Source organism: Cotesia glomerata, linkage group LG4 (genome assembly GCF_020080835.1).
Source record: "Cotesia glomerata isolate CgM1 linkage group LG4, MPM_Cglom_v2.3, whole genome shotgun sequence".
Lineage (NCBI taxonomy): Eukaryota > Metazoa > Arthropoda > Insecta > Hymenoptera > Braconidae > Cotesia > Cotesia glomerata.
Window position 1 is genome coordinate 5,578,163 of NC_058161.1, and position 23,636 is coordinate 5,601,798.

The window sequence follows — 23,636 nt, forward strand, 5'->3', positions numbered from 1 at the left end:
ATACGATACACGGGGGCTGTTTCTCAGGGATGCTTTAGGTGAGAAAGAGACGCCCGGTTATGGTCTTGCTAACGACTGCGCGCCAACCCATTTCCAGCCTCTCATAAGAAAATAAAAGCCCTAATCCTGGGAAAAACCCATATCCGTATGAACGTTTTATCGCACCGCTATACTACTGGAGAATTGGATGAAAGGATTTGTCGAGTAAAACCTTAACTTTCTTTCTTCTTATGAACCTAACAGCTATATTATTCTATTTTATTTTTATAACAATGATAACAGTAACGATAACAATCAAATTGAGTCAGTTTTCAGCAATAATTTACTAATTTTTTTTTTCATTTACTTTTTGGAGCCAAACTTAAAAGGAAGGAAATTTTTAAGCCAATTAGATAAATTGAAATTTTTACTGTTACTTGGAAAAAATTATATTTTAGTATAAAAATTTATTGATTATTTCAGACAGTAATTTTTCTGATGTGAAGTTTAAAAATTTCTAGATTTACACTGAAAAAATACTTGTCGCACTTGTTGCACAATACTATTGTTTAAAACAATACAAGTACAATATACTATTGTTTAAAAAATTAAATTTTTATAGATATAGATGGATACTTAAGCTTGCAAACTGCCAGTATTGGTAGTCCTAACACTTTCTATCAAATTTTTTGGTGTATTTTTTAATTAAAAAAAAAAAAAAAAACGCAGATTAAAATCGACATTCCTATTATTTACAATGATTTTGTTGATAAAATTTTATTATTTACGTGCATACATTTATCAACTGATCAGAGTAATACAAAATAAAATATTAAAATTACCATTTTTTATGTGGTACAAATTACAGGTTAGTGTGTAGAATTCGACGAACCGATTCTCGAGAATTTTATCATAAATTTATGTTACTTCAATACACATTAATTGTATTGAAACATTAAATTTGTGTAAAATTAAATAACATTCTTTTCAAAATGCCAAATTTCTCGACTACAATCTACGAGCATTCATTTGTAATCTCTGCAATTCGACTCTGGAAAGAGTTACCCACCGAAGTCATAGAATCACTCAGCCTAGACTCCTTCAAAAATAAAGCTTTTGAATTTTTTATGAAACTAGAACGAGACAATGTACTATAAATGTCAAACAGGCCATTTAAAAATTTTTAAAATTTAAAGTAAAAAATTTGCATTCTAAATTACTAAAGTATTATAACATGTTACCATTGAAACATTTAGCTTTTTAATATTCCTCTTTAGATTCTATTATTGTTCTCATTCTCATTAATAGTACATTACTATTGAATTTTATAATTATATTATTTAATCATTCCAAATTATAAACTTCCTTAAAATTTGATGATGTTGGTCTTCTATATTTAATATTGTTGTACGTGTACTTTATTATAAAATTGTGTATACTATTGTCATTCGGCTATTTTGCCTTGACATGAAAATTGAATAAATAAATTACAAACAATATAATCAAATTTTTTCTCATCTTTCAATAAATGAATCACAAAATATCCAAAAAAGCAATGGTCACAATAAACGACAATAAATTTCGGTAAAGTTAATGACTAGGCCATAACGGAAAATGAAAGTTTTACTTTTTATCCTTACATACCTCATTTGTTAGATAATCCGATAATCGGTGATGCAAAAAATAAAAATAGAGGGAAAAACTGTCCGGGATAAAGATTGATCCCATCTAATTTCAAGAGCTCTGTAAAAACCAGCTTCGATCTCTCAATGTCTTGTTCTTTGTCCTCAACAAGAAAAACGAGTATGCTTGAGGGCTCCCTTTCGGCCTCGTCGATTCTACTACTCCAACTAAACAACCCCCTCCCCCTCCTTCTCGCTCTTTATATCCATATACGTGTATATATTCCTAAGTGCGGTTCTTCGAAACTTTTCCTCTCTCTCCTCCGCTCCTGTTTCTATTTTCTCTATTTCTCTTGTTCTCTCTTTGGACGTCGATCAGGCCGGCCTGGAATCGAAAACACACGAGCCAAAGCACCGGACATGACTTTTCAATTCCACAGAAAGCTGCTCAAGCTCCAGAGAGAGAGAGAGACAAAATAAAGTATAAGGGCATACTTGTTCACCGGGTTTGGTGCCCGCGGAGTTTTTCTCTAAAAAGTACTTCAACATCCACAAAAGAAACTATATAACTCGCATTCTGCGTAAATGTATATGAATACATCCATTTCGGGGTTTATTCATCGCGAAACAATAAATAAAAAACTTTTTGTTTAAAACTTTTAAGGTATTCCTCTTTCTCTTTCTTTTCCTTATTTTTCTTTTTCATTTTTTTTCTTACATTTAACTAGACAATGTTCCCTAGTCACTTTATCTTCTTTACCGCAGTCTGTCTCGTTTGCTGCCACGAAATAGAAGCTATCGGATATTTTCTCCAAGAAGAGCAAAGCATATTAGCGAACGAACAGAAAACCGGGCTCTCTTAAGGCCCAACAGACATCACTGAAAGAAGTAAGAAAAATAGTCTTTGCATATATTGAGGCATTGTGTATAGTACAACTGTGACTACGTTGAAAGACATTGAGTAATTTGGTACTCCCTGAGTGGGTGACGAATTTATTCTTATAAATTTCTTGCTTGTCAGTTTGAAAAGTTAATAAAAATAGAACTATTAACCTCCAATAGCAATTTAAAATATTAATTAAAGAAACTTTTTTGCAAAACTGAACTAGTAAAAAATTACTAATCGATGGTTAATATTTATCTTTTAAAAATTTTGAAAGTATACGACTTAGTTATTAGTATTTATCGACTTTTTTAATTAAGTAAAAATGGTCACATTTCAAACAAGTAGATTATTTACTAATTAGAAAGTGAAATTCCAAAAATTAAAAAGTAATTTTTTTAATAATTATATAATTAACTTGGATCTCCTAAATTTTTTAATTTTATAATAAAGATGCCCATCACAAAATTATCCTTATTTTATTAATTAAAGAAATTAATATTTTATATATAACGACGTTCAGATGCATACGAAAAATAAGCACATTAATTATTGTAGTTAGTATGTTAATTATATCTATGCTAATAATTAGAGAGCCGGTTTTTTTGTTCGGTTGTACTGCGAAAACTATTGAAGCGATCGGAATAATACTTATACCATAAGATGCAACGTGTTTCGGAGAAAGTTTTAGTATATGATGTGTTAGTGATTACTTATCCGGAAATTATATTTTTTTGACTTAGAAATAATGAATTTTTATTGTAACTCAATTTATTCTATTCGATTGTCATTTGTTTGAAATACATTTTTTAATTCTATTGGTTATGTTTATATACTCGGCAGATTTCTTCACTTATGAGACCTGTAATTTCTTTAACTGAAACTTTCAATGCTCATTACAATTTTTTTTTTCACATAATTATTATTCATTTTTGTAAGAAAAACACGGGATTATTATAATGATTGCACATTCAAAGTTACAATGAATATTAGCTAGAATAATTACATAGATAAAAGGTGCATGCCAATTTGATGGAATTGGAAATCTTTGCAAGTCAAAACAATACTCTACTTAAATTTTAAGTCTAGATCTAAGAATGCAATTCTATAAAGCGCCCAATGGAGCGGATGAGTTACAGCTAGTATAATATAAATGACATAAAAATATATTGATCATCAAAATATTTATAAAATATAAATATTATAACATTTACAGCCAAAGATATTTTTCACTGAAATTTTGTTGTTAAAATACTTTGACTGAGATAAATTTTAATGAGATAAAAATAAAGATCACTAAAAAAAACGTCGAAAAGGTACAAATTCAGGTCAAGAACTTTTCAATGATACTAAATTGAATTAAAAAAAAAAAAAATTTTATCATATAAATACGCCCGAGACAAAATTTTCTTTATTTGTTAATTATATATGGTAACTCGGCTTCGATATTTTAGATGAGGCGAACATCACATTCCAATTTTTTATATTTTTGTTCTAATCAGGTCTAAATTCTTCTATAAAATGCGTAGTAATGTTTTGTAAGTTAAGGACTATGTGTTTTTGTATTGTAAAATTTTAAGGTGCCTGATGATTTCAGAATAAAACTGACGAAGCGTTGCATGTTAAAATAAATGAAATAAAAAACATAACATCAATTTGGTCTACAACCTGATTTTTATTTAATTTCAATTTTTGTTATTTATAATTATAAATAATAATATAATATTAACAGTAAAGGAAAAATATTCTCTTAAATAAATTTAAGGATCAAAAATATTTCTCCCAATCAAATAATTCTTTTTTTTTTTTTCAAACTAATCTTAATTTTTCATAAAATTTTCCAAATTTGAGTTTTTCGCATTCCGACTTAAATTTCTAATAATTTGATTTTTAACTTCCCGCTAAGAAAATCGAAGATTTTCAAAAATCGGGAAGTTATTGTTTAAACCCGGTTTTACGAAAATCGAGTTTTCATCGAATCTCGACGTTTCGAGGGCCTAGGAAGCTTCCCTGACTATTCCCGCGATGGTGTCTGTATGTCTGTGTGTGTGTGTGTGTGTGTGTGTGTGTGTGTGTGTGTGTGTGTGTGTGTGTGTGTGTGTGTGTGTGTGTGTAAACCTCTCATAACTTTTGAACGGCTTGACCGATTTGATCGCGGTTGGTGCCATTTGAAAGGGCTTAACCAAACTTAGATTTTGAATATACTTTGGAACGATTCGGACCGGTAGATTTTGAGAAATCCCAAAAAAACTACAAAAAACAATTTTTTCAAAAGTGGTTTTTTTTTTAATAACTTTTAAACGGCTTTACCGATCAATTTCAAAAACTAATCAGCTCTTAATATCAAAAAACCACGTCGATCGCCGCCAGTCCGGTCAAAATCGGTTGATTCGTTCGTGAGTTATCGTTGACGAAAAAAAACCGAAAAAAGTGTTTTTTCGGAATTACTCCGGAATTTTTCGCTCTATCAATTTAAACTTGAAGATTCTTCATAAAACTTAAAAAATTGCGTCAAATGCCACCAACCGTGTGAAAATCGGTTCATTCATTCAAAAGTTATTGCGATTTAAAAATTCAAAAAATAGTGTTTTCTTAAACTTCTATCAAACTTTTGAGCTCAAGGAGCTCAAAAGCATACAGAAGCTATTTTTTTGAGCTCGGAGAGCTCAAATAATACACAAATTGTATTTATGAGCTCGAAGAGCTCAAAAACGTCATAAGTGCAATTTCAAGCGTTTAGGTATATAATTGGCGGGAAGTTGCAGGGATGGTCTTCAGGGTCAACCGTTTTCCTAATTTTTTTTTTTCAATTTTAATCGATAAGTTTACATGACTAAAATAATTTTCTTTTTTCAGTCTCAAAAATCTGGCCGCTGTAAATTTATCACACTGCAATAAATAATTGAAAGAGAGTAAAAAGAATAAGGATTAAAATGATAGTAGTAATAGTAAACGAGGAGTATAATACAAATAGGATGAATACAAATAGCCTGTGGCAGATATTTCATCCCTTTAGGTCATGGCTTGTTCGACCGTGCATGCGGGAATCTAACGGGTCGGTTAGCGGGCATTCAGAGAAACCGGTTAAATGAGACGCGAAAACGATTTACACCATGTGCAAATCGCGGACGTAATTAAAATGCCTCATTCTAGGGGCTACGTATAGAGTACGCTCATTATTACGCGATGAGCCGCGTCTGCCAAATCCACTCCCACCCAACCCACCCGCGAAGCAACTCTTTATCTCTCTGCATAATAGCCTATACTTTAATCTCTTTATGCCTTTCATTCATTCACTATATTTAAAGTTTCACGCATCACTAATTCATCATTTTTTAACTTTATTTTATTATTTCTCCTCTTCATAAGCGCTGAGCTTACCAGTTACTTTATAATCACAATCACAATTACAATTATAATTACAATTTTCATTTATAATAATAATTAAACTAATTTAATATCTTCAATTATAAAAAGCCTTTTGTAATTTCGCTACCGATATTTTTTAATTGGAATGGGATCAAATTGGCGCTCTGAATGTCAGAAACAATTATGATTTTAATGACTATTTTAATATATTAATTATTTTTCGTGACGTGATATAGTTCTACGCTCGGAAATATTATTTCAATTACTCTCAATCGATTGATAATTAAAAATAAATTCAATATTGAATTTTAAATAATTAAATGTCCCAGTAATTTCGAAATGATGATGAGTAATTTTGATTTTTTAAACGGCATAGATTAATTAATAATTGAATACGCGAATTAAATTGGAATTATTACGAATAAATTCAGTCATCAAAACGTCACCTCGATTTATATGGAGATACTTATGGTCAAATAGTTGATGAATTATTTTATATTTTCTGAATAACGCTGGCAGATTAATGGGTGTAATAACATAAAAATTATAAATTTTTTGTTTCAGTGTTTTAATGGAAAAATTTTAGCAAGAAAGCTTTTCAAGCTGAGGTCAAAAAGTTCATTACAAGAGGATTGAGTGTCGGTGAACTTACTCTGAAAATGTAAGACGGCAAAGAGACTTTTGGTAAACTATCTGACGGTAGCGATACAAAGTACTGGAGTAATACTTGCGATAAGCAGATCACCCCCACTGAGTATTGCTGTCGGAGCTGTCTCTGTCGATTTCCATCGAACAATTATCTGTCAATCACTCGCATGATTCCTTGTGTGTTAATAAATTACTGGCTAAACTCCAGTTGAACACATGTTTGCAATAAAATGTTCGATTTGATCAACAACTTTGAACATTTGTCTTGAATCAATTAGCAGTTTATTTGAAATAAAGTGTCTGGTTGTAATCATTCGCCTCTCTGTGATGTTGAGTAGTAATGAACGAGTCCAGGCAGCCATTCCAGGCGCTGGTGACCTATTAGCAATTCTGCTACTGTTATTCCAATCTCGATGCTTGTCACTGCGATAATTTTCATCCAAACTTGTAATTTGTCATCTAACTATTAAATACATGTAGAAAAGAGGGGGGTTATATTTCTGGGGTAGAATTGTAATCATTACTATGTTGCATGGTATCGAGGATTTTTCGGCGACGAGAGTCATTTTACAGAGTCATTTCTACGATTCTAAATATCGACGTTGGCTATAAAGTTATAATAATCATTACCATGTTACATTCAAGAGATTACTATGATAATTCAACTGATCTCATTTCTACATAGCTTAATTAATCATGTAATGTATATTTATAATTAAATTAGTAAGATAATGCATAAATAACTAAATTAATTTTACATGGATATATATAGAAATTCAATCAATGAATCAACTATTTTTGGAATAAAAACTGAAAATAATTATAAACCTATTAAATGAAAACGTAACTAACAATTTTTTCATTTATTGCAATTACATTTTGATAATAAAAAATTGAAAAAACAATGTATGTTATAAAATAAAAGCAAATTAAATCAAATAAATAATATTTAGAAAATTATCACCGTAAAAATTTAAATCAGTTATTTTTAAAATTAAATTATTAAAAAATTCCTTTAATAGGAATTGTTAAAATATTAATTTGAACGTAATTATTGACTTTTATGCTGGTGTTAAAATCAATAATCAATTTCCTGTAATTATCAATAATTAATAATTGCGTAATATTATAATTTCATTTTCTTTGTGTGCGAATAATTAACATAATATTGCTAATTATACCTGGTAGATCTAAATTTACAAACAATAACTCATTAAAACCTGCATTAAAACAACGAAAGCCCGTGACAAAGCACTGAGGAAACTGAAAATAACATAACTAAAGATAATAGTTCGGTTAACCAATATGATGATAATTGCACCCTTATGATCCTATAACCGATCTTTATAATTATACTAAAGCAAATTGTCGAGCGTATATACATGGAACTTGCTAAAGAACATTCCCAACCTTGGTACAATGTATAATAATACTTCACTGCCTGGTACAATCGCGCAACACACGACCACCATCTACCATCTACCATCTAGAAACTAGAATCTAGAATCTAGACGGGGTCTACCAGCACAAGGCATGACTCCCGTAAAGGACGATGGTACTTTAATTAAATTTAATAATTAACTCTTGTGCTCCGCGGGCCATAAGAGCAACCACGTGTATTGTGTGACTAGCTATACTTTCTTTAACCTCAAACTCAAACTGTTGTGGCATATAATAGAATTTTATATTCATATACGCTCACATATTTTACATGCATATATTTATCGTATGTATGTATGTGTATACATGTTGCATTTGGTACAAAGAACGATGAAAAAAGTTAACGAATGGGAATATAAAGTAGCGCATATATAAACATTGATGTGTTAAGCTACTTTAAAGTGTCTCGTGAAAATTCCATTTGGTATAAAACGCGAGTTGGAAAAAGGTAGAGAACAGCAGAACACTGCAGGCACTTGTTTTCATGCCAACTCGAATTTACTGCAAACATTCCATTGTGGCCAATGAAGAATCTCTTTTATGTACGCACAATAAAATTATTTTGCTACTGGATAAAAGCAGTACCAAATTTTCTTTCTTTGATCATTCCATCTGAATCATTAATATTGCATTAGTCATATATGATCATATATGTTAATCATAATTATCATATACATTGGCCACAAATGATCATATATGTGGTCAGAAGTGACTAATATATACTGGTCATATGTGGTCACATTTCATGTCTACACTAGGTCACTTATAACTACATATATGTTAATCATAATTATCATATATATTGGCTACAAATGATCATATGGATGGTCAGAGGTGACTAATATATACTGGTCATATATGGTCACATTTTATGCCTACATAAGGCCACTTATGAATACATACAATGGTTATATATGGTCACATATGATCATATATACTGTTTATGTACGATCATATATGATAGTCATGAATGATCACATTTATTGCCCATACATGATCATATATTTTGGTTATATATGATCAGTGATCAATGATCACATATAGTGATCATATATGACCATGTATGCTGATCATAAATAGTTGCATATTATGATCAATGATCATAATAGTTTATGATCATTGATCATAAATAGTAACAAATCATGGCCATACACGGTCACATATTATGGGCACACATGATCATATATTTCGGTTATATATGATCACATATAATGATCATAAATGACCATATATGCTGATCATAAATAGTTGCATATTATGTCCATAAATAGTTACAAATCATGGTCATACACGGTGACATATTATGATCACACATGATCATATATCTCGTGTAAGAATGCTAGCTATGTTGCCATGAAATTTTATAATAGGTTACCAAACAATTTGAAAATGTTAGGCGGTTCTAAAAAATCTATTAAGTTGAAAATAACTAAATGTTTAAAACAAACTACAGAATTAATTGAGTTAATTAGTTCTTAAGTTTTAATTATTCAAATTTTTATGCTAATAATCTTGTCTTCATGGATATGAATTACTATACCAGTTCTATGTACAGATGGAAATCATCTCTATAGGACAGATATTTTGTATTGTACACTATTTACTATGTATTTTTTCAAACATCTGGATTTTCTGATAATAAATTATATATTATATGATCACTTATAATGATCATATATGAACACATATTTTGATCATAAATAGTTACATATTATGACCATACGTAGTCACAAATCATGGGCATACACAGTCACTCATGGCAACATAGAATGATAGTGATCATATAGGCTAACTATTTATAATTATGTGTAAAGGTCATACATGATCGTATATGTTGATCACAGATGGCCATACATGATTGTAATTTACATATAGAGTAGTCCTTTTTTTTTAATCGAAAAAAATATTTGAAACAATCGAAAGCTGAAGCTGATTCAATTCAAGAAAACTTAAGTTAGACAACTCGATGACTTAGTTTTCTTATCATACATGTATCAAATTTATCATGTTGTCTCGCAGAAAAAAAAGAGCCGTATACTAAAGAATGAAATTGTTGATAAATAAAATAACCCGCGAATTATGTCAAGTTGAAATTACGTCTCGTTACGGCTTAACTCTTCGGGGATTATTTTTGGGCGTATTTTATACATTTATTTATTTATTGTTTTACTGGTTTTTGGTGATATATTATCTCCGCGTTCCGGGAATATTCCATAACGGATTGATCAATAACTAATTTAATTTGTCCACAGAAAACTGTCTGGAATATCACGAGCGTTTTTACCAATGTACTGAATATTTTTTTCAGTTATTGAATTAGTGGCGTATGTTTTCACAGAATAACGTTTTATTGTTCACGTTGTAATTTTCGTTTGAGATTAAAAGTATAACGAGGGATAGGATGAAAATATGTGCACAGATATACAATCTAATTTTCATGTTTGATTATTTGTAATTGTGTTTGGCAAATGTAGATTTTTCATCAGAATTTAACTTGGTAGTACTACCGTTACCACAAGAGTCAAATCCCAAAAGCTAACCTTATTTGATTAACGTAGTAGATTTCTCTATACTAAATCACGGAGAAAGAGAGACAGAGACAAATTTTGAATGTTTTTTATTAATAAATATTTTTATATGCTCGAAAACCATACTGATTGTTATTAAATATGTTCTAGATGTTATTTTCTTTCGTTGTCTCGATTTTTATAAGAATCTAAACGTCCAGTTTTGTGAAATAAAATAAAGTCTGTAATTTTCCATAAGGATCAATGGTAAAGGCAAAAATATGTAAATATTAATATCTTTTTTTCAGAACTCGCCAGGCTTCCAAAAATTTTACTGCTTAATTATGATATTATAAAGTACCAATATGCCAAATTTCATTAAATTCTGAACACCAATTCTAAAACCGGTAGTACTACCTTAATGAATATGTACGATTCGTTCGAAAATTGAGTTAAATTTCCATAATTAATCTCAAATGTTTTTTTTTTCTAAAGGTACAAAAATTGAAAAGTACAAAATTAAATTTCTGAGCTGAATACGTCCTATTTATATATTACAGTTGTAACTCGCGATGACAAGCGTTACAAAACAAATTCAGTATAAGATTTACATTTCACTTTGTAACTTCACGGATAAAAATTGTCTTTGTGTTATTCCAGAAAATCAACAAAAATTCAATATCAACTGGACATCTGAAATGTCTTTCACTTTGTTTTTTCTTTTACATTCAAATGAACAATTCTGTATGAACGAATTTTCGTGATAATTTGACAGGAGCAATGAAAGTTCTATTTTACATCAAATATGTTTTCTTGAGCTCAAAATTTAAATAATTATAAACCAAAAAAAAAAGTAATGTGTTTTATTTTTTTTTTTTTTAAATTAACAAATATCAATTTTTTTTAATTTCCCCCATGAAAAAAAAATGTAAAAAAAATATATGTCGAAATACATAAAAAATATATTTTAAATATATTAAAAATCTATAAAAAATGTATAAATATATATAAATTATGTATAGTAAATATATTTTTAATAATTAACTTTTGGCCGATTTTCATATATATTTTATATAATTTAAATATATCTTAGATATATTCAAAATATATTTTTTTTATATTTTTAACTATGTATTTTTTATCTATTTTAAGATATATTTTGAATATATCTGGAGTATATTTAAAATATATAAAATATATATAAAAATCGGCCAAAAGTTATTTATTAAAAATATATTTATTATACATATTTTTTATATATTTATATATTTAAAATATATTTTTTATATATTTCGAAATATATTTTTTTTTAATTTTTTTTTCATGGGGGTTATAAAATTCTCTACTTTTTAAAAAAAAAAAGCCTTTTAGCGCTTTAATTCACGGAATCTTTAGTATAAGAAATGAAATTTTCTATAAATTTTTTTTTTTTTTTTTTTTTTTTTTTTCAGTACATAAAATAATATTTTACTATAAAAATCTTCGTTCAAAAGAAATAATCCTTATAAGCATGCATGAGAATTTTTCCACATGAACAAAGAAAAATTTCCAACAGTTCTTAAAATAAATTATAATTTTCGTTGAAAAGAATAAAAACTTTTCCGCTATTACCCGAGAATAAAAATTTAAAATCTCTATTCCGTCGTTGCTAAAGCATTGTTAGTTAACAATGAAACAGTAACAAATTAACATTAAAGGAATGGATATCCCGGTGAGTTTCTCATTGCTTTTACTCTCAGGGAATTGCACGTGGATGTGACGCAGTTGGAGGTCGACGCTGTGCACATAACCTACATACACCCACTCACATATATATCTAGAGAGTAGATTCCAGGGGTGCAAAATGTGCGACACGATTTATCGGAATAAACGCTCGGCTATAAAATAACACTTCCTATTCAAATCGGTAAATTAATGGCCGTTTTCATGGATTCTTTGTTTGGTACGCAAGCTAACAATGGCCTCGTTGAGTTATTATATTGAAATGGTACCCGAGTGAACGGGGTGAGTGAAGACGGATGAAAACGGCTAAAAATTAACCAAAAAACCAGTGATCTGAAAGTAAGAACCAGAATGGAGATGAAAATAATAATAAGAATTAGAATAAGAGCGAAATTCAACTGCGAGGAATTAAATTGAGAGGAAATAGAAGCAAAGCTGAATTTTTTGCTACTTGGATTTGGACTACCGATAAGTTCGGACCAGGCCCTGTTCCGCGATAGCGATCGATGCTAAACGTTTCTCAGCAGACTCTTTTGCTATTGCCGTTGGCAGATTTCTCGAGCTTCTGTTTTTCTTCTTTGCAACCGCTCCTGCTTCTTCTTCGCAGGCTGTCGGTTGCTTTTTTTTTCTCTTTTACACTCACACTTACTTTTTTTTCGATTCCGTTCCGTATCTTTTAAACTTAAAAGCGTCGAATGAAAGATGTTAAGACGGATATCTGCTCAAAGCGGCTCCTTTGCTGATTTATAATCAGGTGAGTTATAATCCTACAGGAAGAATCTCGTGACTTAGCGAAATTAATTACTTTATAAGGAGTGAGATGAAGTTTGTAGGTCGCTAATTTTTTCGGATTTATGAGATTTTTTATATTAAGTTTATATTATAAGTTTTATTATTGAAAAATTACAGAAAAAAAAATTTCTTTACTTCATTTAAGAAATTTTGATTTTCTTTAAGAAATTTTTAGTCTTCCTTAATATTTTTTTAAGCCAAGGAAATTTATCCTCGGATCAAGAATTTTTTTTTTGTGTATTTGTTTCAAGAAAAAAATTATTTCAAAAAGAATTTTGAGAAATTTGAAAATTGAGAATCAAAAGTAGATTACAATAGATAAGATACTGTTAAATTTGATTTTAAAATACACTTTTCTCTAAAACTAACAATTATTTTATCTATCTTTAACAATTTTTATATTCTTAGTTTAAAAACAAGTTTTTTGCATAACAAATACTGAAAATCTATAAAACATTTAAGAGTTATTTTTTATGCTAAAAACAATAACAGAAGTCGAATAATTGTTAATATTCTTGTAACAAGTCAGTGATATTTTCAATCAATATTACTTTATGTTTTAATTTTCAAAATTTAATAATAATATATTCTGAAAATTAATCTAAAAAATTCTTTAAAGTAATTCACTGACCTCATTTTTATACAAGATGCCTGACTAAAAAAACTAATCTCAAAAAATTCCATATTTAAACCGATAATATTCTAGCAGGTCTTATTACTCGGGTACTTTGTTGGTTATTTTGTTTAAAAATAGTTGAGTGGTTCTTCCAATTCTTAAAATTCTTCTACGGCAAACTTTTTCTTCTTCGTTTTATTTTTTAGATTGAATTCGCGAATTTTTTAAACTAATTAAAACTTAATAACTCAAAGAGAGCTGAAATTTTTTCATAGAACATTTTTTTAATCAAGAAATTTTTTTCCAGTATTAGATTAGAGTTTAACGAAAATTTATAATTTATCAAAACATAAATTCTCCGAAAAAAAAAAAATAATTAACAGCCTGCAATTATTCCTTAAAACAAAATAAAAAAATTGGAATCCCTACCTTGAACAGGAGCGTAGATATTTAAATACAAACAATCCTCGCTCTGATTACTCAAGTAGGGCAGTAATCTCTTAAGATACTCGACCCGTCCCTTGGGCATCTCGCTGGTCAGATTCGGAAGTTTCTGAGGACACACCGGACTAAACTTATCCGCGATTTTGACCCCCTGCCAGAGCGCCCCATTAACCGGAGGCATGAACCTGAGAGAGCCGACCGGCGGGGAGGCGTACGGGACCCCGCGAAACACCTCAACACCCTCGAGATTCCGCTCAAGGGTCACTATCACACCCGATATTTCACCGTATTTAGTCCTGACCACTCGCGAATTCAGCGCGGCCTCTATTATTATTATCGGCTGGACCGCTACTATCCACACTGCCACCCAGCTTAGCATCATTTTAGATTTTCAGAACAAGACCAGACCAAAAACACATTTAACATTGCACTGTCATTGCACTAACGGTAAATCCAACGTATCACTGCAATCCAGAAAAGTTTTATCGAAGATCTTCCCTTCACTCGCTGAATTTTTCCATCAGAATCTTCAATCTTAAATTTATTATCATTCTTTTTTTTATAAAATTCATTCAAATTTCTCCTGCGCTGAAAATCCAACCCTCGATTTTTTCACGAGTTAATTTCCGGGCGCGATAAACGCCTCGCGTGTTAGTCTCCCGTAAGAAATTTTCATGGCAGTCTACATCTTGAGCACGGTAATCAAAAAAGTCATAATCATAATTTGCAGCCATGATCTATGATCTATGATCTATGTGTGAGATCAATATGTGCCAAGATCATCCCAGCTCCTTGAAAAGACCCCACGAGATCATGTCCCGTGAGAAATCACGGATCTTCTTCTCACTCTCTGATGTCAATGTGAGGATCAGCTTGGATCCCGCGAATAAATTCGTTTATAAACCCTCCCCTTCGCTGTTTGCACGAGCTCTTCATCTTTGCTGGTCTGCTGTTGACAGTAACCCAAGCTACTCTGTCTATATCACGGCGCTTCCGTATCCACACCAGCTCTCATTTTTTTTTTTTTTGTAAATTTATCCAGAAACGACACTTGTACTGTCACTTCACTGGTTCAATTTCTTTTTTATTTTATTCACCTGAAAATTAATGAGGTATGAGAAAAATAAAATCACTGTATTTCTCAGTTCGGGGAATTGTTCTTTATTGAAATTCAGTGATGACAGACGTGAACTTTTTAAATTTTTCATTAATTTTTTTTTTATTGAATGTAAATATTATTCTAAATGTTATTTGTGTTATTTTAAAGCTTAAATACGAGAGTAAATATTGGAGATACGGAAAAATTATAAAACTACTTTTATATAAGAAATTTAATGTTTTATAAAAGAAGTCTTTATAAATTCTTACTTATCTTTTACCCTTCAAGAGCAATTTTGGTTTTAAATCTTAAATTAATTAAAAATTTTAATAAAAAAATTTTTTTTACATTAATTATGATAAATACAGAAGATACACTGACAGAAGGATTTGTTTATAGTTAAAAATATTTGTTAATATTTAACAAATCATTTACTAGAGATCACTTTTTAGTACTTAACAAACATTTCTTAATATTTGAAAAGATTTATTAATATTTAATAAATGAATATCAGATTTATTGAATACAAACAAATTATTTTAAATACTAAGAAATATTTGTTTAATACTAAAAAGTGGTCTCTAATAAATCGATTGTTAAATATTAACAAATATTTTTAACTATAAACAAATCCTCCTATCAATGTACGAAAAAATTACAAGAATGATTTTTTACAGGAAATTTAATCTGAAATTTCTAATGTCACGTTTTTTCTTAATTAATCATAACTATTTCTAATTAAATTCTACTATTATTTTTGTTTTGGCAATTAAATAAATCAATCGTCTCTTATGTAAATAAACACAATTAGATACTCATAAAATTATTTTTATTTATCTAATAATTAAAAAGTCTTCTAATTTATAGAATAAAATTAATAATTCATGTGAATTTTTTTCAACTTCTAATATTTCTGTCAATAAAATTTTTTCTTAAAAAAAAAATTCAATTTTATTTTATTTCATAAATTTTCTCACGTCTATCATCACTGAACTTTGACAACAATAAAACAAGAATCTACCAATAATTGTCGCATAAAAATAGACTTTTACGGCCGACAAATGTTAACGTCTGACCGCGCATTTATCTTACTACTTAACGCGGTCAACCGTTAACAGAATAATAAAAAATCAAATCGTCACTGAGAGTTGTAATAAACAATTCAAAAAAAAAAAACTTTATTGCACTGATACAAAACAAAAATTGCACTTTTGATTAAAAATAAAGGAACAATTAATAAATAAGTGACACTGCACAAGATGAATGTATATATTTGTATTTAAATGTGTGATAAAGGAGGTAAAGGATGTGGTGGTTGGCTGATAGCCGGACGCACCCGACGCAGATGTTAACGCTGCTTCGACCCCCGACAAACTGGCGTCGGACGTGCAGCGGGACTGGGGCGTGCGCAGGCTCGGGTAGCTACCCCTTAATTCTCGAGAGTAGTTCGCGACTCAAGGGGAAAGGGTGCGCAATGTGTGTACGTACGGTCGATACGGCAGGGGGCTCTGTGCCCTCGAGTACCGAGAGACGTCCTTACTGAAAAGGTGGTTCGTGTCTGGGATTCATCCATTTATCCGGCATCCAACATCCACCCAGACTCTCGAAGCCTCACTCACTTCGTACGCGAATTACATTGTTGGGTCAACAATTTGTTGAGATTAATGAGGTCATAGAGACACGCCAAAGTCGCCGCAGTAAAAGCCCGAAGAATCCTCGCTCTCTTTCTCTTTCTCTGTTGCTGCCTCTTGTGTGAAATAGGGCGTAACGATAATAATTTGGAAGTGTTGATGGGACTTTATTAACGACGTCCCGTCGGTTTTTAGAGAATTAAGACACCACTTTTTTTGGAAAAATGGAATCGAGAGAAATTTTTATTTGGTAGTGTAGGTAAATAATTTTTAAAAATTAATGCATGAATTAAATTGAAATATTTTATTTTTAATATTCTTGAAATTTTTACAAATTTTGAAATTAAATTTCTTGGTTCAAATTCGATGAAATTGGGAAAATTTTTTTGGAATTTCATTTTTTGTGCTACAACACAGAAATAACAAAATGAGATTAGATATAATCTCATATCATACTCAGTGATATCTGTGATGAAAAAAAATTTCAGATAATAGCAACTATAATCCAGATTATACTAAATTATTTTTGAATTATACTCAATGTAATATCCGATTTTACCCAGTAATTTTTCTTTTTATACCGCGTAAGATTACACTGGACGTAATCCAAAAAAATCTGGAAAACGGTTGACCCTGAAGGCCGTCCCTGCAACTTCCCGCCAATTCTATACCTAAACGCTTGAAATTTCATTTATGACGTTTTTGAGCTCTTCGAGCTCATAAATACAATTTGTGTATGATAAAACACTATTTTTTGAATTTTCAAATCGCAATAACTTTTGAATGAATGAACCGATTTTCACGCGGTTGGTGGCATTCGACGCAGTTTTTTAAGTTTCATGAAGAATTTTCAAGTTTAAATTGATAGAGCAAAAAATTTCGGAGTAATTCCGAAAATACACTTTTTTCGGTTTTCTTTCGTCAACGATAACTCATGAACGAATCAACCGATTTTGACCGGACTGGCGGCGATCGACGTGGTTTTTTGATGTTAAAAGCTGATTAGTTTTTGGAATTGATCGGTAAAGCCGTTTGAAAGTTATTCCAAAAAAACCACTTTTGAAAAAATTTTTTGTAGTTTTTTCCTAGGACCTCGAAACGTCGAGATTCGATGAAAACTCGATTTTCGTAAAACGAGGTGAAAACAGTAACTTCCCGATTTTCAAAAAAACTTCAATTTTCCTAGCGGGAAGTTAAAAATATCCCGTATAATTTGAATTATACTCGGTAGAAATTTGGATTATAGCTATGATAACTCCACTATAATAATTGGTATAGCACAAAAATAAACATTTAAAAATAAAATATTAGCAATATAAAACTCAAGCGTGATTATATGAACTGGTTAGATTTTATTGTCACAAGTATAAATACGGGATATTTTTCCGGATTATATTCAGCGTAATCTTACGCGGTATAACAAGAAAAATTACTGAATAAAATCGTATATTACACAGTAAAAAATTTTGCGTCATTGTGTTAAAAAATTTTGTGTTAAAAATTTTTACGCTAAATATTTAACACATTTTTGTGTTAATTTAACATAATAAGTGTTAAATTTACACATGAAAGTGTTAAATTTACACATAAAAGTGTTAAATATTTAACACAAAAATTTTTAACACTAAGTTTTTTGACGCAATGACGCAAAATTTTTTACTGTGTACACGAAGTATAATCCAAAAATAATTTAGTACACTGATAGAAGGATTTATTTGTGTTAAAAAATATTTGTTAATAGTTAACAAATCATTTATTAGAGACCACTTTTTAGTATTAAACAAATATTTCTTAGCATTAAAATTTTTAATTTTAAAATGATTTATTTGTATTTAATAAATCTGATATTCATTCATCAAATACTAGCAGTTCAACCCTGCTTCGCACGGGTATTTAACAAAATTTTGAAAATATAACATAGCCTATGCCAGCCGGGGATAGTGTTGCTTCCGAAAAATGAAAGAATTTTTTAAATCGGTTCAATAGTTTCAGAGCCTATTCAATGCAAACAAACAAACAAACAAACAATCAAATCTTTTCTCTTTATAATATTAGTACAGATTAATAAATCTTTTTAAATACTAAGAAATATTTGTTAAGGACTGAAAAGCGGTTTCTAATAAATGATTTGTTATATATTAACAAATATTTTTAACTATAAACAAATCCTTCTATCAGTATATAATCTGGATTATATTTGCTATTATCTGAAATTTTTTTTCACCACAGATATCACTGAGTATGACATGAAAGGATATCTAAAGTAATTTTGTTCTTTCCGTGAAGCAATAGTTAAAAAAAATTATGTATATTTCTGTAGAAAATTGAACACTATATAAAAAAAGGTGTCATAATTTTTTGATAAATTGATTCATTTGAAGTTAAAGTTGAGATGAATTTTGAAATTTTTTTATTGAAATAAACTTGTAAAAATTTTTAAATTTTATTATTTATTATTTTATTATTTTTATAAATTTTAAAGTTAGATGTTATCTCAATTATGGTGAAATTTCCAATAATTTTTTAATGTTCAAAGAATTAGAGTTAGAAATTTATTATGCTAATGAATGCTAGAGGCTATTATCAGTTAATTAATTATTTAGAGGACTAATTATCATATTACCAAGGGACTATTTTGCTTAAACAAACTGTTTCAAGTGGGCGAATGATTACGATTAATTTACAATTTATAATATAATAATCTCGTGAAATATGTATCGGATTATGAATAATGTAGTTAGTTTAATACGAGTATTATTATAATTAGAATTATATACGCCAAATGCAGCGTTAAAGAGTTGAGAAATAAAGTGCCCTCTTCAGTAGAGCTTGTCGTAATGGGATGCTGGTTAAGTCATGATAATCTATTACCGCTTGATAATTCACGCCCAGTTATAAAAATTTTTAAGAGTTGATACCGTAAAAAATTTTAATCCTGACAAATTATTTTTAGTGAATTATGGATCAAGAGTCATGAGTGTTTAATTTTAAAAGAATCCTCTATGAATAATTATTTTTTTGGAATTAAGAATTATTATTAAACTTGAAAAAAAAAATTTTTGTATAATGAAGTTTATAAACTTCCAAGTCCTTGATATATATTTTATATTTTATCGCATATTAGAGCATTCATTTAAATACTATCCGTGCATGTCCGTCTCTATCTCTAACATATAAAATAGTTTACTATACACGTCACGTTAAACGTATCGAGATGATAAATACTACATTGCAGATTGCAGTTACCTCGTTTAAATTTCTCTTTCTCTCTCGTTTTCTATTTCTATTTCTATAAAAATATAAATATATATTTATGTGTTGGAAGACATATAAAGATAATAAATTCATTGGACATATGGCTGTCATTACTAGCTTCCGTAAACTTTCTGACGTAACATAAATATCTAGAAATTTCCATTAAAAGCGAACGTCCATCCGAATAACAAAATAAAAAATAAATAAATAAAAGACATATACAACGAATAAATGTGTCGAGAAATTCACACACGTCGTCACCTGGTAACACATGGGAGATAACGCCAAGTCGACAAATTTTTTTTTTAACGTTTGCTGCATACTATCATTCGGACATATCATATATATGGAATATATCTAATAGTAAATATTTTTATCGAGTTAGTGTGAAGATTTTTTTATTAAATAATTATTGTTGGTGGTCATTTGAATTTCATTCGATTAATTTTGGAATAATTAATTTTAACTTCCTACTTTAGGAATAAATGGTTGTCAAAATTAATTGAATAAAACTTAGTTACGATCGATGACGGAAAAATAAGATACTTAAAATTTTATTTAATTGTTGATTTTAAATTAAAATTATTTTTAAAGAAGTAAATAAATATTAATGAGAACTTTTTTGTGAAAAATAAAATTTATACAAGAAAATATTCTTCTAATTTTTTTTGAGCTTCAATATTTATTCAAGTATTTGAACTTTTAACTTTAAAGCATAAAAAATTTTTAAATGATTTTTTAAAATAAATGAAAAAAATTTTTCTTGAATTAACTTTCATTAAAAATTATAGTATATTACATACCTAGGCCAGTAAAATAAGAAAAGTCTCAGATCACATGTAATTGTTGGCCGAGGCGAAGCCGAGGTTGACAAACATGTGATCTGAGGCTTTCTTATTTACTGGCCAAGGTGTGTATACTATTTTTCTGCTCGACGTAGCCGGAATGTGGCAACTTTCTGGCCGCTGCGCTAAACAAAGTTGCCACATTCCGGCTACGTCGAGCAGAAAAATAGTATACACACCTTGGCCAGTAAATAAGAAAGCCTCAGATCACATGTTTGTCAACCTCGGCTTCGCCTCGGCCAACAATTACATGTGATCTGAGACTTTTCTTATTTTATTGGCCTAGGTATGTAATATACTATTACGGGCATGCGATTTTAAACGCTTATTTATGGAATTAGCGGGAAGTTGCAGGGATGGCCTTTAGGGTCAACCGTTTTCGGGATTTTTTTTAAATTGAATTTTTATTAAAATTCACTACGATACAACCGTACAAAGACAAACGAGCTTTTCTTATTTGTCACGTGAAAACTATGGCGCCACTTGATCAAGCTAGATTTTTTTAGACTGCGTGCGCATATGACAAGAAAAAAGGCTGCTGATATTAAAAAAAAATAAAAAATACTCTGTAAGAAATTACTTAATTATAATTTTTTTTTTTAATCAATTACAATAGTATATTACACACCTAGGGAAGTAAAGTAAGAAATGTCTTAGATCACATGTAATTGTTGGCCGAAGCGAAGCCGAGGTCAACAAACATGTGATCTGAGGCTTTCTTATTTACTTCCCGTGGAGTGTATACTATTTTTTTGCTCGACGAAGGCAGGAAGCGGCACTTTCGTTTAGCGCAGCGGGCCGAAAGTTGACGCTTTCTGCCCGTCGAGCAAAAAAATTTATTTTTATCTTAAAAAATGAATGAGCGTTATAGGGCGTGCACTTTTGGATTTTCCAAACTTTTTTCGCTATAAACAAAAAAAAAATCCGATAGTTAAATAACACCGACCAAAAAAAAATTTTCATATCTCTCTGGTCAATTCACAAGCTCTATGAATCGCACCGATATAATATTTACCACCTACAAATAATGTATACATTTGTTGTAGCTCCTACAAGGTATGATAAGACCTAAAATAAATCAATTTTCCCTCTTGTGTAAGCGAAGAAAATAAATGGATGTAAGCGTTGACGTGTTCTCTGATTTATTTTGCGAATAAGAAAAATAATCATAATAATAATAGTTCTAATATAAAAAAAAATGATGGTCCCGAAAGATGAATGTGAAAAATTATTTCGTTTACAATCTGTGACGGTTACATTGTGCAGAATTACGTACTCGGTGGCTCAGATTAAAAACGTTCGTATGTGTCAGATGTTTAGACACATCCACGTAACAATACTATACTCAAACAATAAACTCAAGCTAAGGACTACATTAATAGGCATGTTATCACCGTAATTATGGCATTGTGCTCGTCTCCCGCATCAAAAATATCATCCACTCGTTGCTTTGCGCACTGAGTTATGATAAGTATATGATAAATTTACCGGTACGCTGGTGGATGTAAAACAATGTGGTGAGTCCGGACGGGGTTGAAAGACAAGAGAGAAAGCTCCAGGAAAGGGGATTTCCGTTGACTGTTACAGTAACATACAACTGCCACGTAGCCTCATTAAATTTAACGTTACTTCCTATAAATGTACAAGTTCACACGGTCAAAGCGTCGGTTCTCTTTCGTTGGTAATTTTTTTTTTCTTTTTCAGTTTCAGTGTTTTAAACTTTCTTTTGCTAATTTTTTTAATTTCATTTCGAGACCGTTTACTTTTTTAATCTATTTTCTCTGTAATTTTTAATTTATGTGCATGAGATTTCATTATTTATTTATTTATCTCTGTTTGTTTTTCTATTTTTTTTTTGTTCAAATTAATTTTACCGTCGTTGACTTTTTTTGTTAAGATTTATTTTTCGCAGAATTTATTGGTACCGTTTTTATTATTATTTATCTCTATTTGATATTAGATTTTTACTTGGCAAGTCAGTTTATTTCCAAACTAACTCATAATATAATAATAATAATCTATATTATCAAAAGAATAAGCAGTATATTTATATGATAAAATGGATTTTCATGATTAAATTTGATATCGTTGGAAAAGTCTTGACCTGGAGTTGTGCCTTTTCAAGGTTTCATATCATTCTCACTAATAGTCAATTTATAATGATAAGTATTTATGCTGCATTCGAAAATGCTCTATCTCTAGATACATAATTAAGAAATGACCTTGTATTTCGTGAATTATTGACATTTTTAAAGATATAAGCTCACTCTGACATTATACTCATCGAGACCTTTCATTTGAGTACCCACATCAATTTTTCATATATTTATATGTATTATATATATGTATACATGAAAAATATATCAAAATGCATGTGGGTACTCAAATGAAAGCTCTTGATGAGTGTAACATCGCAATGAGCTTATATCTATAAACACGTCAATATTTAAAAAAGTACAGTTAATTGCAATTTAACATAATTGAGAAATGACCTTGTATCTTGTGAACTATTGATATTTTTAAAGATATAAGCTCATTTCGATGTTACACTCATCAAGACCTTTTATTTGAATACCCACATCAATTTTTCATATATTTATATATATATATTATATATATGTATATATATGAAAAATATATCAAAATGCATGTGGGTACCCAAATAAAAGCTCTTGATGAGTGTAACATCGCAATGAGCTTATATCTTTAAAAACGTCAATAGTTAAAAAAGTACAGTGCAATTTAATAAAAGTCATTATTTAATAACGCAAAATTTTATTTACT

General features: G+C 29.6%; 1 protein-coding gene across 2 annotated transcripts in view; it reads right to left on the reverse strand.

Annotated features, from left to right (window-relative positions):
* LOC123262632 (neuroligin-4, Y-linked) overlaps positions 1–16,482 on the reverse strand; it is a 338,434-nt gene extending 321,952 nt beyond the window's left edge. For both annotated transcript variants that reach the window (XM_044724914.1, XM_044724913.1), the window contains exons 1-2: positions 16,143–16,482; positions 14,008–15,119 (exon numbers count right to left, since the gene is read on the reverse strand). In XM_044724914.1, coding sequence (XP_044580849.1) covers positions 14,008–14,404 — 397 coding nt within the window. In that variant the 5' untranslated portion in view covers positions 14,405–15,119; positions 16,143–16,482. The remainder of the gene's footprint in view (positions 1–14,007; positions 15,120–16,142) is intronic.
* Between the last annotated feature and the right edge of the window lie 7,154 nt (positions 16,483–23,636).